Source organism: Plodia interpunctella, chromosome 14, assembly GCF_027563975.2.
Source record: "Plodia interpunctella isolate USDA-ARS_2022_Savannah chromosome 14, ilPloInte3.2, whole genome shotgun sequence".
Lineage (NCBI taxonomy): Eukaryota > Metazoa > Arthropoda > Insecta > Lepidoptera > Pyralidae > Plodia > Plodia interpunctella.
Genome location: NC_071307.1, coordinates 985,452 through 1,004,650, shown reverse-complemented (window position 1 = coordinate 1,004,650; position 19,199 = coordinate 985,452). Strand labels below are relative to the sequence as shown.

Sequence of the window (19,199 nt, the reverse complement as noted above, 5' to 3'; positions counted from 1 at the left end):
TAAAAACAAATCTTTTCTCTTTATAATATTAGTATTGATTGATATTACCCAGTAGTAACATTTAACTCACCACAACTGATTCAGTTACGGGGTAGTTTATACAATTTGCATCGTTCCATAGCGTTGTGGGTAAAATCTAATCTCAATTATCTTCACAGCATCGCGACACCCAAGAGACCCTGGCCGTGTTAGACCGCCTCGACCTGGACACGGAGAAGCCTTCTGATGAGGAGGTGGCCCGCAAGTTCGGCTTCGAGGAAGACTATTACAAGGGCACCGTGTCGTGGTGGCAGCAGCTGAAGCCGCAAATGTGGTCGTTGTTCGACGAGCCATACAGTTCTAATGCTGCGAAGGTTAGTGCTGTCATCATAAGTTAGAAGTGTGGAACCTCAGACAAAAACACAGTTCGCCATATAATCGGCGAAACGTGCTTTCGTTGGAGAGTGTTTCTGTGAACTGTAGATAGTGAATATTAATTATCCTTGAAATCAAATTTCAGTTTCATTAGACTCCAAAATCATAGAAAAAAATAATAATATTTCGTTACTTTAACCAAAGATTTCATATATCATACGTTATAAGTTCCTCATCTATATAAATTTTTATTGAGAATATAGTCCAAATAACTTTATGACTAATGGCAAATTTAACGCTTGCTGATAAAATGTCTGATAGCCTATATATTAATCATCGAATAGATAACTTTAAACATTGCGTTCGACAAGTGTATCTCGCCTATTAAAGATATAGGTAGAGCTATCTCGCCTATCAAATTAAGCGGAATTATGTAACTGGATAATTTATCTGTCAGATTACAATATCCAATTTTAACAGAAAGTTATAAAACGGGACCTTAATCTCCTGTTCATATAGTTACTCAATAACAAAGCTACTACCAATAATGGACAGCATAAATGCTATGATACATATTTGACGACCTCGGTGGCGCAGTGGGTAAGGTTCTTGCCCCTGAACCGAGAGGTCCCGGGTTCGATCCCCGGTCGGGTCATGATGGAAAATGATCTTTTCCTGATTGTCCCGGGTGTTGGATGTTTATCTATATATGTATTTGTTATGAAATATAGTATCGTTGAGTTAGTATCCCATAACACAAGTCTCGAACTTAATTTGGGGCAAGCTCAATCTGTGTGATTTGTCCTAATGTATTTATTTATTTATGATCAAAAGATATACGACTTACGACAACGATCAAAAATGAAACGAAAATGATTTTAAAAACAAATATTATTATTCTTAAGAACCTAATACTTGGAGTTCACCAAGTGTAAATGATGTTAAAGTAATCTAAATACAAGTTATAAGTCTCGGCATTCTGATTCAAATTTATGCTAATTAAACCCTCCCACTGTTAAGTCCGCCTTTGTTTTCAGACAAGCTAGAACTTAGCTTTGTGTACAACCATTAACATACTTTAATTCACTTCATATAATTCATTACATGATTCGCTTGATGATAGCTTCTGTTTATGATAACATAATTTCACCCGTCACACCAAAAGCTTCTGATGAAACCCTCTGTATGATATTAAATCTTGATATAAACAAGGTGTTTTACAGTGAAATACGTGATGTGAATTTAATTTAATAAGAGACATTTACTTGTATAACTAGATTATTAATAAATTAAAGAATTGTAATACTTCGCTTGTCAATTATGAAAAAAAAAAAACTTTGTCTATTTGAACTAAAAATGTGAAAAACATTTTATTTGAATATTTATTTAAAGACACGACCTACATATTTACTGTATTACGGATATTGCGTCTGATAATTGTTCATTTAATGCATATTATTATTTTGTTGATTTACTATACTGCCATCATATACATATAGGTAAAATGTTTTTCTTTTCTTCCAGATAATCGGGGTGATATCAGTGTTTTTCATATGCGTTTCTATAATATCGTTCTGCTTGAAAACGCATCCGGACATGAGAGTGCCAGTGATCAGAAACTATACAGTGACCACAGCTAATCAAACGCAAGGCTGGGCTTTGGACAAAGTGCAAACAAACGCCCACATAGCGTTCTTTTATATCGAATGTGTGTGCAACGCGTGGTTTACTCTAGAAATCTTAGTGAGATTCATATCATCGCCCAACAAGTGCGAATTTGTTAAGTCCTCCGTCAACATCATCGACTACATTGCAACGATGAGTTTCTACATCGACTTGATCCTCCAGAAATACGCGTCTCACGTCGAGAACGCGGATATCTTGGAGTTCTTTTCAATCATCAGGATTATGAGGCTTTTCAAGTTGACGAGACATTCGTCTGGCCTCAAAATTTTAATCCAGACGTTTAGAGCATCGGCTAAAGAGTTGACGCTATTAGTCTTCTTCTTAGTGTTGGGTATCGTCATATTCGCCAGTTTGGTGTACTATGCAGAAAGGATACAGACCAATCCACATAATGACTTCAATAGTATACCTTTGGGATTGTGGTGGGCCCTGGTCACGATGACAACTGTTGGGTACGGTGATATGGCGCCCAAAACGTATGTTGGGATGTTTGTTGGAGCGTTGTGTGCTTTAGCTGGGGTAAGTTTCAAAATTATCACATTTTTGCATTCACAAACTCTGGTTCAATGTATATTATGTACTTAGATTATGAGGAAATATCCTTCTAAAATTTTCATAAATTTTGAACAGAAGCTCAGATTACATGCACGTTGAGATGTAATGACGTTATTAATATTAAATTATACTCGATGCTTGGCCTCTGAAGGGAATTTTTTAGCATTGGAGCTATGTAATCGAAATATTATACCAATACGCATGTCAATTTCCCTTAGCTTTTAAGCCTAATGTTATTATGAGTACCTAATCCACATGATAAAATTATCGTTAAGTATATCTATTCATATTATTTTCCTGAAATAAGTTCGCTACCTTGAGGTAATATATAAGTTTGTGTTCGTTATCAAACTAGTTCCAAATATTAGTAACCGATTTCAAATGAAATATGTGATTAATTCGTTCTTAGTAACAGATTTATCATTACTTATAAGTGGACTTACAACCAGTCAACGAAAAAAAATTTTTTTTTTTTTCAAATAATATTCAAAAGTTGATGATAGCCGAATGATTAAGACAGTAATAAATACAAATTATCATAATTTTAAGATCTTTGTAACATTTTGTTCGCAAAGTACGCTACAACTCGTTTGTAATATTCCAGGTATTGACGATAGCTCTTCCTGTGCCAGTTATAGTATCAAACTTTGCCATGTACTACTCTCATACGCAAGCAAGGGCCAAATTGCCTAAAAAACGACGAAGGGTCATCAACGTCGAGCCTACCAGGCCTCCCATGCGTGAGTAGCAAGAAAACTGATTTGTGCACAAAATTCTTTATTATTATCACGAAACGTATCTTAGTGTTTAGATTTATTAGATCATTAATAGTCACTTCTGTTATTTGATTAATATGAGTATCTATAAGTGTATTTATATTTATAGTATTTATAATACTGATAAGATTATTATTAGCTACGTCACCACTAACTGTAATACTAACTCACACTTCTACTGCTTTATTTCAGTGGCAAATAAATGTTAAATTATTTGTGTGTTATAGTATAACTAAAATGTCACAACAATCAGGTGCTCCGGGAGTTCCAGGTCCACCCGGGCCCGGTGGGCCTTTAACAGCTGGCATGGGACCCCAAGCCGTAAACCGTAGGATGAACGCCATAAAAACAAACCATCCCAAAGATATGATGGGACCTAATATGGGTAAGATAGAATTATTACATAAAATCAGAAAATTTACAGGTGCTTAGTTTCTGAATCATATATTATAAAATACCCTTAAAAGAGTTACTCTGCTAATGCGAATTATGCTTCGAAAAGATGTTAATCTGTAGCAGTATTGTTAAAAAAATATTGTCATCAATTACTACTTCTATTAGAACCGTAATTGAGACGTATTGTGTAAATATGTAGTTACTTAGTAATTTCGATTCTTCTAAATGAATTTATGTTTAACATTTTTGGTTCTAACAACAAAGTCATAGATACATGAGTAGTAAACAGACCTACAGCATTTCAACCGCTACGGCCGGTGTCATTACTATTTTTTTAAATTAAAACAAAAATAATGAATAATTTTACTATCCGACCTTAACATAATTAATAGGTACTGGGATAATTAACGGTTAATTTTGAAAACAATTCTTTCCTCAAGAAAACTGACGAATTATTAACTTGTGACAGTGCACCGTAATGGTCGAAACGCTCAAGGAACGACGAAATTAACTTAAAATGAATAAGGTTAAATTGACTCTTTATGATATTTTCACACTGACTGATTTGGCAAAAGCAAAAGCCAAAGTTTTTGTTTGATAATATTGAACCATCTTCCACTAGTAGTAAAGCACTGATTGGATCAAGTCACAATATAGTAGAAAAGTTATACTTCAAATAACATGTAAATCAAATCAATAAAAAAAATATCGTTTGTAGACTAAATTTTAATCGACCACTTTGTGTGAATATTAGATAACTACACTATACTTACTGAATAGACTAACAACCACATACGTAAATAACATAACTAAATTGTAGTAATTTTTATAAATATTAAACGTTGGATATCATCCGTACAATACCTAATACTCTGTCTCAAATAAGAATTATATAATAAAATCAGCTACAAGAAAAATATCAATTGTTAAAGATACTGATGATATTCAAATTGATAAAAATGGTGTGTAAGAGTTACTCACTAAACTAACTGTAGCTTATGCAATGTAATCCTCCACAGATGGTGATCGTAGCGAGCTAGAAGCTATGATCCAAACAACACCAAACAACTGCAAAAGAAAAAATTTAAACATGCTTTAAAATGAACACACATACGAAGCCGTTGGCTCCCGACTGGGCTTTATATATCGCCTGCACCCACGGACTTAGCTTACAGGAATGCTAACAAATCTTTAGTCACTAACAAATCATCGATATCATTATCATCAATGCACATGGCAAATGTCTTCAAGCAGCACTAATGGAGCCGCAATAGGTCCTGTTGCTTCACGGGTATCAGAAGGTTCGGAATTTATACCATTGCGGAGTTTATCCCCAATAGTTTAGTTACTGCCTTGCTGCTTACTCCCATTATCGATGTTGTCGTAGTGATTATTTATAAAATGTGTTTTGTCATTTTCAGCACATTTATCGATGTCGTCCGTGTTATCTAATGTTTTATTATTATTGTCAGAATTGTAGACGCTATACCATTTTGTGATGTGCGTTACTGGATATCTTTTCAGGAAATCACCACCAAACACCAGCATTAAATAATTCATCATAAGAAGCGTAGATCAACATATCGGTACACATTTATAGAATTACATATCACACTAACACTTGTCACATATATATGGCAGTCTTTACTAACATTTTTTACAACTTAAAAGCTTTTTATGTGTTTTACAACAAATTTATTTTATCTTAACACATTCAATGAAAATATTTTAATGCGTTTCTGGTTTTAGTACTTAATACATGTGATGTTATTTTTATTGTTGATGTGAATTGATTGTGTCCAATCATAAATTTTGTTTTGTTTTTCTTTAGTCTAATTTTTAACTTTGATGTGATTTATTAATTGTAATTTAGAATCCCCCTCCTTTTAAAATTGTGAAAATAAATAAAATGTAATATCAAGTTGAGGCATGCAAATGCATGTTTTAAAATTAACAATTAAATTTTCAACTATCTAAATATATTTAATGCCATAAATTATTATTTTTTTAATTCAACACACTTTCTTTAACAGTTGCAAGCCTGATGCCTGGAATGGACATATCAGTAGCTACAAGGCTAACTCCGAGTCCTCGTGACATGAGCCCAGCTTTAGCTATTGCCCTACCTATGATGAAGTCAGTCAACATTGTACCAGCCCAATGCTTCGACAACATGGCATTTCATGGCGAAAAACCTGAAGATGTAATTGTTAAAGAAAAAGGTGATAGCAAAATCAACAGTCGTCAAGAATCAATTGAATCTAATAATACTGTGAGAGTAAATAATTACAAAAATGATATTTACAAAAACGAAAGTGAAAGAGTCGATGCCAGAACGCCGCTGCTTAGAGATCACAAAATTGAATCGCTTGATGAGAATAAAATGCGTGAAAACAAAATTGAGAAGAGAAAATCTTCAGCTTCGACATAACAGTTACATACGAGTATAACACATATAATGCTGCTTTATTGACATGAAATCAACCAGAGACCATTAGAACTAAGAATCGTTAAAACTTCCTGTTTCGCTAACACTTCTGAGTGGGACCGAATGTGTTAGACTTCGATCGAATGTATAAGTTGTAGTTGTGTAGTGTCGAGTAATTCTGTAGTGATTTCAATGACACAAAACGAGTATTAGTTATCAAAGAGAAAATAATTTTATGTTTTTCGGTTTGTAGAAGCACACATTCTAATTCACTATTGTATTCTTTTTTTTTATATACTGTTTTGTCGAAAAAAAAAAAGTTATTCCTATTTGTTCATAAATGTTACCTAATATATTTACTATGTCATGTAATTACTACATTTTTATCTGTAAGTTGGATGGATTTATACATTTTTAAATATCAGCTCGGGACGAAACGAGAAATGCCTTCAAAATCAGTGCTATGACCCTATGTTAATGGAATTAATCTGTTAAGATGAAGCATTCAAAGGCCGTGATAGACGTAAGATAGTTAAGAAGTGTTTAAAGCACTCATTTTACACGTAATACGTTAGAATAGTCTTATCACAAATAGTCGTTAATGTTAGTCAAAATATTATGTCTAGACGCCTTAAGTAAATTCTCAAAAAAACTCTCTTCATTTGTTCCATTTTTAATTTGTAATCACGTAAATATGCCGTTGAGAACACTCAATTAAGTATTAATTTATTACAAAATTATTTTTATATGCATGATACTTAATATTTAAATTACATATCATCAGTTCCAGGATGTATACTTTAAACTACTAAAAGTGTCTATACATAGTAGAAATGACCATTTAATCATTTATAATCATCATATGACCAGATTTAACATAAATAAGATTTAACAGTCCATTAGTGAAAATAGCATGACCTGTATTGGATTCCATAATTATGGAAATTTATCAATTATCACTTTTATAATTACGAAAAATAAATTGCGTTAATTAATTAAATAAAATATTATGGAATTCTCATCACATATCATTGAAAACGACGAAGTAATTTTAGAAATTATAATTGTACCCCGAATAATAATTTATACTCACTATAGTTTTAGCATTCATCAATAAACTCAAGGGGAATAAACACTAATTACGACAATTAAAAACCAGTTCACTTACACAGACTCCACAAATATATATAATTTAAATCAAAATCATAATATTATTAAAGATATAGTACAAAATATCTGTGGAATCCTTACAGATCCGTGCTAGTTTCAAATAAGTCGTTAATATAATGTATATAGGAATATTATTACTAGCCGTAATAATTTTATATCTTGGCTGTTAATTATAAATCACTATAATCACATGGAAACACATATCATCAGCACGATATTTCATTCTTGGTGTTAAAATTTGTTTTATGTACAGATAAATAGGGATAAGCTTATCGCAAGAGCCTACGACGCGGCCAATTGAAATACATTGGTTAGTTTATATTATGCTATGCAGTATTGCGCAGTATCACTGAAAAAACCACGCAATGTACATTTGGCCGCAACATTATGCCATAATGTACGTACTACGTACATGTGACTTTAGATAGCAGTCGATATGAATAAAACTTGAAAAGCGTTACCTCGTCATGAATAATATACTAGACGTAATATTTTATACGAATTCATAAAAAAAAATATTCAATAACATTAGTAAAATCTTTCGTAAACTTAAAAAGAAACTTTTTATTTTTGCATAAAATATATAGTCTAGTATAAAATCATATGAGGTATTTCCGAAAACAAACATTAAGGTACTTACCTCACGTACTAAATAAACATTTAATAATTTGTAAAAAAAAAAGGTTGAAAATTTAAAATCGTTGCATAGCAACTGTAGGAAAAATCACAAAGATAATAAAATATACTGATTAAAATTGAATTTAAAACGTTTTTCTAAATTTGCGGGACCTTTAAATATTAAATTTAGTGTACTGTATCTGTTTTTTTTTTCTTTTTAGAAAAAACTTTTTGCATAATTTTTCGTTGTTGTTGCAAAAGCTATAAAATACGCATAAAATGCAATAATTTTAGAGTTATGTAGATAGCACAAAGTTACGTTTCAATAAAATATATTTGTATTATATAATTTAGGCGTAATTTTTAGTGCATATTATTATAAAAAAATGTACCAATTCATACAATGTAATGTCTTTCTGGCTAAGTAGCGGATATGTTTTAGAAATTTTCGAATTTTAATAACAAAAGCCTGGTCCTTAAAACTATCGTTTTATATTATCTCCATTTAAATCACACATTATTATGTGGTAAATATATACTTTGGATATTGTTTGCCTTACTTTTTTTATTATAAACTTATTTAAACATTTTCTAAATGTACATTCTTATGTATATTTAAAGCGGAATTAGCGGACCAGTAACTTATTTAAAACTTAACGTTAGCTGACCTACTTTGCAAGGACCATGTACGTTCAACTTGTTACTTATTTTTTTAAATGTTCTTCATATTTCAATGCCGAAAATTATTAAGATTGAATTATTTAAACTGTAAATTACAATTACAGCACATTAATTTCATACTCAAAAACTAATTTAAAAAAAAAGAATATAAAGATCTGATAATACAATATTTCTTTTTCATATAAAAAAGTAATTTGGGACCCAGATAATCTATTCCAGTAAACATGACGACCTCGGTGGCGCAGTGGTAAAGTTCTTGCCACTGAACCTAGAGGTCCTGGGTTCGATCCCCGGTCGGATCATGATGGAAAATGATCTTTTTATGATTGGCCCGGGTCTTGGACGTTTATCTATATATGTATTTGTTATAAAATATAGTATCGTTGAGTTAGTATCCCATAACACAAGTTTCGAAGTTACTTTGGGGCTAGCTCAATCTGTGTGATTTGTCCTAATATATTTATAATTATTATTATTTATGTTTTATAAAATTTATTTTTCTTCTAAAACACTGATGGTATACCAAAAATATAATTCAATGGCACTTTGCCTAATAAATTGTCTACTTTAAGTGTCATTATATAAAGTAGAGCGAGAGCCAGATTCTATTATTGCTAAACTAAATCAATGTGTGTAATGATTTTTTTTTTACTGAAAACTCTTTGGAAATATTAAAAATTATTTTTCTTTTTTCGCGAAAGTATCAAGAAAAAAGTATATTTTTATTATAATTTCCAATTTGGTCGTAATTTTTTTTTAATTAGTTATATTTTCAAAAAGTTTTCTGGCTCTTAGTCTATGAATTGTAAATTGTTGGATATTTGCAAGCAATGACGTAGGATAAGGCTTACACAGAGAGTGAACAGGGCTTGTAACTTATTGTATAGCATTCTACATATTATACATATACAATTTTGAACAATACAAAAACAAATAATTTGAAATTGTTCATTAAATTATGTGAAATTATTGAGTGTTTTATTTTTTTCTCTCATTATTGAATTGTACATAATTTTTGACGAAGAATGAACTCGAAAGCTTTGGTCCATAAAATTGGCAAAAATCTCAAAATAAATCGACTTTGTATGCAACCTATGATAAATAGAAATTTCAACAATAACAGTAAGTCACGCGTGGGGTTTAAGGTATTAAAGTATAAAATTCATTGCCATTGCATAAGGTATTAAAGTATAATATAATCATATCGCGTTTCCTCACATTCCACTGTGATGAGCGAAGGAAATGACCGCAGGATGTGCCTGGCTCCCATGACTTTAACCATTTTGTCACATCGATGCTGACATACTTATGATAAATGGTATGTATATTTTGTGTGAAATAAAAGCGTTTTCCTCTTAGAGCACCGATTTAAAATGCTTTGACTCGAATAGCGCACAAGTCTGGCACTTTTTATCATTTAATATATTGACTAGCGGTCGGTCCTGGCTTCACTAGAGCAAATCAGTAATCACACTATTGGTGAAAAACGCATGAAAATCCGTGCTAGTTTTTTTGAATTTCTCGCAACAGACAAACGCGGTTTTGTTTTTTAATTGTGTAAGGATCAATTTATATTTGTAATAAATTGACTGTTAATGCAATGATAGTTTGTAAAAAAAATTTGATGCGACTAATCGGCGACATTAAATCAAATAATATTACACCCCTTTGAAGTCTCAGTTAACTTAATTAACTTTTACAACCTGCGAAATCCATCTAAAGCATTCAAATACTTTCAGACTAGCATGGAAATTGGTTGAGTTAAAAGTATGGTCCATTAAAACATCATTTAAAACTATGGCCATTACAAAAGCCTGCTCCATATTCTCGTGCCGCTTATCGTACAGTGTGACATGACAATAATCCGGCACGTTATCATGTTGTCTAGAAAATTCTAGAACAGTATTCTCATATTTTATATTGGCACTCGTTTCCCCGTGTTTATTATGCTAATAACTATTTTCAAACTTCTATAGGCTTCAATGTCGTGAGTTACAACGTTCTAGATAGCCTTATAGCTAAGTACGTGGATATAACAAACAGAATACATTTTGATATGTTTTATATATTATACGTAACTAACTTGTTTTGTATAAATCATATCCGAGCAACTGTTGGGGAGTTTCCTTATTCAAAGCCCATCCTGGATGCACCCAGGTCATGATATAATAGTGTATTGTCATTGAAAGTGAAACGATGTGGAAAATTTCAACTATGTGGGAGAAGCACAACTATGTGGGTTAAATTTAACTTGCAAGATCTGATTACAGTCTCGAAACAGATGAAACTGAATAAAAGCTTATATAAAGTAGCTGGCTAGTTAATGTTTTAAATTTAAATTGTTTTTTTTTTTTTAATAATTGATCGCGCCGACACACGCTTTTCCCGCAATTTCAGTAAAAAGTTTTCGCGAAATGAACCTGAGGCTGTGCAAACAAACACCCATGCTCTCCGCTAACGTTATTACAAGATGTAAATTTGACCACTGTTTCCTTTCAAATGACACTGACACAAACAGATTATTCGCAACTCATTGCGAATCGACTAGCAGCTAACCAATCACATTGCGGTGTGATTGTCGTCGCGTGACAACGCTGCACTGTGATTGGATAGCAACTCACTGCGAATCGACTCGATAGTGAGATGTGAGTTGTAAATAGGAGAAAAAGGTTTTTTTTAATCAAAATCTGGTAAATAAATAAATTATTTATCTATTATTTTTTAATCTTCATATCAATATCCCATCCAGCAAAATATTTCTCTGCAAAGTCGTACCTACTTTGATCGATTGGCCAGGATGTTTGTCTTCCAAAATACATTTTCCATTGGTTAAACCTCCATTCATCAAGTAATAATTACACTTCAATCATTTTCAGAGGTTTTTGTTGGAGTTGTATAAATATAATATGAATTCACATTCAATTAGCGGACGAGCGGTTTCTTTTGATCGAATAGTAAGGTTGGTTGAGTGGTTTAATATTTATCTACTCCGCTAGTTGAGAGTCACTATTTAATTTTTTCAGGATTTGATGTGTGGTTTCGCCTTAGAATAGATCAATCGCCAATCCACGTGTCCGATAATAGACTAAAAAGGAGTATTTTTAATCGACAAGAACATCGTTCTTAAATTTATTGATGAGTGACGTTCGAGTGTATATTTTATCTAATTGCTAAGCACCGGCTTCGCTCGTGTAAAACCATAATAAGCGGGAACCAATTTGGTTTTGGTAAAATGTAATTTGTACTATATACCTAACGCTAATATTATAAAACACCTTACAAATAAATCGTTTTTCTATCTTGATGAGAAAGATAATCACTGAAAAATAAGTAACCATCTTTTATAAAATCCGTATTTTGTCAGAGTTGATTAAAGTATCTGAAAGTTAGATTAAAAACGTCAATCGTCAGTCGTTTTGCTTCATTTTTTTGGAAGTTTCGAGAAGAAATGTTCGATGTTGCGACTTCATTTTCTGAAAAAGACATGTTTGTTTAGGATTCTTCCACTGAAGAGTGACATCGAAGGAAATCTGCCCTTTAGTTGATGCAAATATGTGAAATGGTAACACTCAAATAACGATCTAAATTGCATAGTGGTCATGACGGCCACCGCCGAAGGTCCCAGGTTCGATTTCCGTCGCGGACAAATATTTGTACTTGTGACAGATATTTGTCTGTGTTTCTGTGTGTGAAATCGTACCCGCGATGTAAGCTTGGTGCTTAATGTGTGCCGTTGAGTGTTGCCCCTTTAATTCCTTGGTTTCCTTTTTCTCCCCTACTAGTTCTGTCGATGGAACAACTGATACTTTTGTCACGGTTCAGATTATTTATTGCAAGTCACTTATTCAAAAGATGTTAAATAATTATAAAGTATATGACGTTGTATATGACGAAGTAGTATAATGACGACCTCGGTGGCGCAGTGGTAAGATTCTTGCCACTGAACCGAGAGGTCCCGGGTTCGATCCCCGGTCGGGTCATGATGGAAAATGATCTTTTTCTGATTGGCCCGGGTCTTGGATGTTTATCTATATATGTATTTATTATAAAATATAGTATCGTTGAGTTATCCCATAACACAAGTCTCGAACTTACTTTGGGGCTAGCTCAATCTGTGTGATTTGTCCTAATATATTTATATTTATATATTTAAATTTAATAATAATGCTTCATGCTCGCTATTCAAGATGAAGCAATAGCCACCCGTAACTACCGAAAATTCATAATTAAAGATCTGAACCAGCCTAATGATTTATGCAGACATTGTAATTCCGCCTCGGAAACTATACAGCACATAACTGGAGCTTGTAAATCGATCGCTCAGACTGATTACAAACACCGTCATGATCAAGTCGCATCAATAGTTCATCAATATCTAGCTCACAAATACCGTTTCACACCAAATATGATCCCATACTATAAATATACCCCCACTACAGTATTAGAAAACAGTGACATTAAAATTTATTGGGATAGGACTATCATAACTGACAAAACTATTCACTTCAATAGACCCGACGTTGCTGTACACGATAAAATTCATAAAAATGTTTACCTCATAGATATTGCAGTACCTAATACACATAATCTACAGACAACTATCTCTGAAAAGTTAAGTAAATATCAAGATCTAGCAATCGAAATCAAAACTCAGTGGAAAGCCCAAACTGTTCACATTATACCTATAGTCTTCAACTGGCATTATACCTACATCACTGAAACACAGCTTGAACACCTTAGACATACCAGATTATACACTCTCCTTGATCCAGAAGGCGTAAATTACACGTAAAATCCTAACTTCGTCTACCCTCACGTCTACCTTCAGCATATAAAACTTTTCCCTCTTACGCTTGGCTTCGGCCCGCGTATGAGGCGTATACCTTTTTTATTTTTATTTTAAAAAAAGGAGAAAACATTTATAAAAGTATAATAATAATAATTTCATTCCATAGACCAGTACTTCTATCCATTATTCTGCAATAGTTCGCACTCCCGCCGAGACCTGCTGATGGGCATATCATTTTATTGGTATATCCGCGAGCGGGTTTTGGCGGGAGACCTACACAACATCAAAACTCTACGTGTTGGATCCATATCCCCACGCAAGCCTCTCAAACTTAGTGGACTTAGTGCCGTGAATTTATAAAAGGAGATACATAATAACAAATAATGTTGAAATAATAAAGTACAAGTGACGCTCTGCAAGGGCACAGCCATATATAAAAGAAATATATAAACACAAATAAAATAAAATTACCCACACCTAGAACTAAATATGGAAAGAGTGATATATTATACGAAGGAGCTAAAATGTTTAATGACTTACCTAAAGACTTAAAAAACATAAAATCTTTGACTTTGTTTAAAGGAAGACTAAAAAATCATATCTACACCAAAGTTTTGTAAATAGCATAACTCTTCGAAAACTACACTGTTTATTTGCGTCATATATTTTTTACAAATTATTTATAAATTAGTTTTAGACTCATTATAAGTGAATTATTGTATTCTTTATGAGTCAATAAATATCTATAAACCGATATATTAATTATATCTATGGGGCACAGCAAAAGATAAATCCATCAAAAAAGCTAACAACAACAAAACAAGACATTTTGTTCTCGATAGTCCAAAAATATTTTGCGTATTACCATCTTGTTTTTATTCGGATTGGCTGATTGGTACAGCCGTGCCATACTGAAGCACATTGGAAAAGTATAAAATATTTCTGATCACATTGTGAATCCATTTGCAGGACCAAAAATAAATTATTATTAGTCCGTTTTCCCCCTCAAAAAGACCACTAAAGTTTGTATGAATAACAACAAAAAATAACAAAAATTAAAAACGGACCACCACCCCCAGGGTTCTCTATGCCGTTTGCTCGAAAACCCTTAAACCACACCGTTTTTTGCAGACATCGAAATAAAGACTCTTAAAGAATTTTGCCTTAAAATTACATAAGAATAAAAAAAATGTCATAAAAAAAATCTTCATCTACTCCTTCAACCTTCGATTAAATGAACAAAATTAACTTCGAATTATTTAATAAAATGGAGACCGATATAATCAAACTAATTATGAACCAGCAAAATCGCAAAATTTTTATTACAATTAAGAATTATTTAATAACATTATCTTTATCGAATAACATTCACTTTATTGATACGATAGTCGTGGAAAAAGACAAGGTTTTCTTAATTATTTTAAGCTAGCTCTTGTTTCGGAACAGCTAATTTTAAAACTACTGCTGGGCATAGGAGTAGTTTTAAAATTAGCTGTTTTTCCTCCGTATTTTAAACTACTGAAGTTTGTTGCGCCGCTTCTTTTTCACCTGCGCTTTGGAAGTCGGCAGTAGACTTAGTTTAAGTAATTTTTTTGACGTCAATAAGTGATGTATATCATCCTATATTGAATAAAGAATTTTGAATTTGAATATGATACTTAATAATAATATTAAAATATGAAAATAACTACCGCGTGTCTTTACAATGAAAAATACAGTCAACAACATTTAACATCATTGCAAAATCATCACTATTGCTGTTGAATAGAGTTCTAAATGTAATGGTCAAGATTGGTTGATAACACTCAGTGTTACCAGCCGACAGGAGACAGCGCCCTCATTTAATTAAGTCTTAATTTGATTATAATATGGGATATTCAGTAGGTACTCAAAAAGTTTATTTGTTAGACAAATTAGAAAAACCCCGACTTTCAATATTCATTTCGCTATAACGTTTGAACGGCTGAACCGATTTTGATCCAACATATCTAAGAACCACCGCATAAAAATTAGCTATCAAAGAAAAAAGCAGCATCCAAATCGGTTCACCCGTTGATGAGCTACGGTGGCACGTACACAGACAGACAGATATACAGACAGACAGATATACAGACAGACAGATATACAGACAGACAGATATAAAGACAGACACACTTAGCGGTCAAACTTATAACACCCCTCTTTCTGCGTCGGGGGTTAAGAAAAGGATACATACGATTCATACTTGATTTTTGTTGACATTTGTTTGGACGGTAGTCTTGTCAGTTTAAACAAATCTTCGAATTGAATTACCCATCTGACTTTTCGGGATTTCTATTCAATCTGTTGTTTATCTTGATGAAAGTTAAAGAAAATTGGCAATCTTGTTTGTAGACCGCAGCGTTCGTTGGTCAGAAGTTTTAAGCTATCGAGACTATTCATTTATTAGCTTTTATTTAGTTTCACCCGTCCTGTCTGTCTGTCTTACATTTTAAACTTTCCATGTCACTTCAGTTTCCATGACAATGTATTATTATGACCTGATAGTGCCAGGATCGGCTCCTAACGTGACTCCTCAGTTTTACAGAATGACTGAACCCAACAAAATCTTTCTGACAGCGATACATAATCTATCAAAAATAAAACTTTTGTACAAAAAAATAAAACTGGTTGCACTCCGCGAGTGCCGGCAGAAGTGAAAACTTGAACATTAACGTTGTGCATTTTTGACGTCTTACGAATTTCCGATCAGGATCGCGTGTCCTGACGCGAGTTAAACTTTTTTACCCATCAAATTCACAAATACAAACTCACAAACGCTTAACTCTTTATAATATAGATAAAGAGAAAATATTTGTACTTTTGTTTGTTATGTAGTTTTTCATCAAAATCGGCGTAGAAGTTTTTAAGTTTATCGCATTCATAGAGACAGACAGATGCGGTAGAAGTTATCTTTATAATATCTAAGGATTTAAATAAAGCAAATGTTAAAATATTCTTCATTAATTTATTTATTTATTGGCACATCAACAATATAAACATAGGGATTTGAGTTTTTTTACCCATCACATAAAGTGCACAACGGTGCTAAAGAAGTTTTCACTGCAAAAAATATATTTTTGTAGCACACTTTCATACTTCATCTACCGGCGTTTTAACTGGCATAGTAGCGAGAGGATATATTTTTCTAAATACGTATTTCCTAAAAATCGAATTACTAGACTCCAGTCTTAATTGGGTTGGCGCTCTAGACTCAGGCTATGCCAATCAACCAATAGTAATCCACGGCTCGTGCTGCCATGTTAAAACATACAAAGGAACAGCTTACTTGCAGAACCCTGGTTATGTGATCCTAAACAAACAGCATTATCGCCCGCCTCTTTAAAGCTCAAACATATCCTATAATGAAAATTATTTGCGTGGGTTGAACAAAACTCAACACATAAAACTTTAATTTTTTTATGAGCAAATATACCTGATTTGTTTATTCTTAGTGTTAGCAACAATCCCCACAAATATGAGAAACAAATATATTACTATACTATGCATATTGTTATAAGATCGTGCATATAAACATGCACCATGCTTGTTTGAGGAAAATCGCAGAGCGTTCGGGAACGTATGATGCGGCTTGCGTGGTTTACGCAGCTGTCACTTAACATCTGGATAAGTCAGTAATTAGTAGCTATTATTATTATAAACGACACTAACTTAACGATAACAAAGAGTATATTTATTGAGAACTTGGGGGAATAAATGCACCCCGTAATTCCCTTACCATATCCCTTAATCTACCCGAGTTTACAAACAAGAGTTTGGTAACTCTTTGGGTGGATCTTGAAATATCGGATACTAATAGTCAAAAGTATGGATTAAGACATCTACTACTTTCTTAGGAAAGCGTGGGCAAAGCAGCAGTCTAAACCAATATCCATAATTATCTATCATACAAAAATAAATGTGACATTGTGTCTGCCAGTGAAAAATGAAACGAAGAACACAGTTGACAAAGAGTAAGATAGCTCAGGCTTCAAGTTATACATTACGTTAAATTATAAGTAATTACTGGTTATCTCGAATCGAAACATGGTTCGAGACCACATAACGTCCCGTTGTTTTGCTATTTCTTTTACTGTTTTTTACCTAACGTCCCCAATTTAACGTCCCGTCACGTACGGGACGTTAGGTAAAAATAGTAAAAGAAATACCAAAACAATTGTTAGCCACGAGGCGCCTGGATTTAACGTCCTAAATAGAGATACAATTGCATATAGATAGAGCACCATTAATTTCTGTTGTACCTACATAAAATTTTCTAATTTTTGAAATCGGTTCGGTATTTTCAGAGATTACCCGGCTCAAACATACAAACTCACAAACGCTTACCTCTTTATAATAATAGTATAGAGAAAATATTTGTACTTTTGTTTGTTATGTAATTTTTCATTCAAAATCGGCATCAAAGTTTATCGCATTCATAGAGACGGACAGATACGGTAGAACTTCTCTTTATAATATCTACGGATTTAAAATAAAGCAAATGTTAAAATATTCTTCATTAATTAATTTATTTATTGGCACGTCAACAATATAAACATAGGCATTACATTTTTACATTAAATCTTAAGTCTAGTGCTAATGTTAATTTAAAAGAAAAAATGTTAGTTACAATAATCTTATACAGATGCACGGCATTCACTACAACTTTTATCACGCTTATACTTTAACATGCAATAAATATATACCTAATATACCTATATAAACCTAATATAATCAATAAAAAAAAATAAAAAAATCAAATCAAACATTCATTAAAATAAGGAATAAAAACAAAAAAAATATTGCAGTGTCTAGAAAGATTATATATCTGTGTTGTTATTTCAACTCATCCATTTTCCCGTGTAACCAACCCTGTTTTTCCTTTAATTGTCTCTAAATGGCCGGGTTGGTCGTTCTGACCTGATGTCGTCGGTGACCACTGTTATCACGTGTTCACGAGTCGACTGGGGTAAGTTGCACCGTCAAATTTGACTTGATTTTAACCGGCGCGCCGATAATGTTAAGACTAAATTCTTATCTTTACTGATTTATTAAGTACATGTATTGATCGGCTAGCAATGTAGCCCTTAATCGCTTCCTACGACATCCACGGGAGAGAATAGATTAGTTCTATTCTAAGGCAGGACCACACGCTACTATATATATAAATACGTCTAACATAATATAGTGTATTTTGCAAATTTATTGATAGTTCTCGACGGTCGGTCGTTTGGACCCTGTGTTTGGACCTGATGGCGCAGGGACCTCTGTTTGGACATGTTTACTGTTCACGGGTTGATTATAAGTGGTCGTTTGTCTCTTATATATATGCCGACAGTAGTCGGCAGTAGTCGGCTCTACTGACATTATTGTTTGTTCGAATTCATCATCATCATATCGAGTATGTTATTGCTAACACCGGTGTCATATTTCAGATTTTATTCAAGTCGCCTAAAGGCATCTGACATGACTTTACGACTACTTACCGCCATCTAGCGGCAGGTAGTCGCATACACACTAGTGAACTAAACTGTCCACCAGTGTGCAGTGTGTAAGTTTGTTCGAATTAACTAACCTAAATTTATAGGTGAAACAAAACTAGCCTAAATTTAAGTTTTAAGTGATTCAAAACATGTATATTTTTGATAAGCCTTGATTACGTACAAACAGACCTTTGTAGTCATACATCGAGCTAGGCTTACATATTTATCTAGTTCCTGGACTACAG

The 19,199-nt window shown here is 32.9% G+C and overlaps 1 protein-coding gene across 5 annotated transcripts in view; it reads left to right on the top strand.

The window, feature by feature from the left end:
- The window catches only part of Shaw (Shaker cognate w), a 91,287-nt gene extending 81,654 nt beyond the window's left edge, over positions 1-9,633 (top strand). For 2 of the 5 annotated variants that reach the window (XM_053755051.2, XM_053755050.2), the window contains 5 exons: positions 159-353; positions 1,879-2,559; positions 3,200-3,335; positions 3,625-3,756; positions 5,801-9,633. In XM_053755051.2, the coding sequence (XP_053611026.1) occupies positions 159-353; positions 1,879-2,559; positions 3,200-3,335; positions 3,625-3,756; positions 5,801-6,198 (1,542 nt within the window). In that variant the 3' untranslated portion in view covers positions 6,199-9,633. Of the gene's footprint in view, positions 1-158; positions 354-1,878; positions 2,560-3,199; positions 3,336-3,598; positions 3,757-4,786; positions 5,069-5,291; positions 5,354-5,800 lie in introns of those variants that run through there. The other 3 variants (XR_008405296.2, XM_053755052.2, XM_053755054.2) reach the window with 3 other exon arrangements.
- The last annotated feature ends 9,566 nt before the right edge of the window (positions 9,634-19,199 follow it).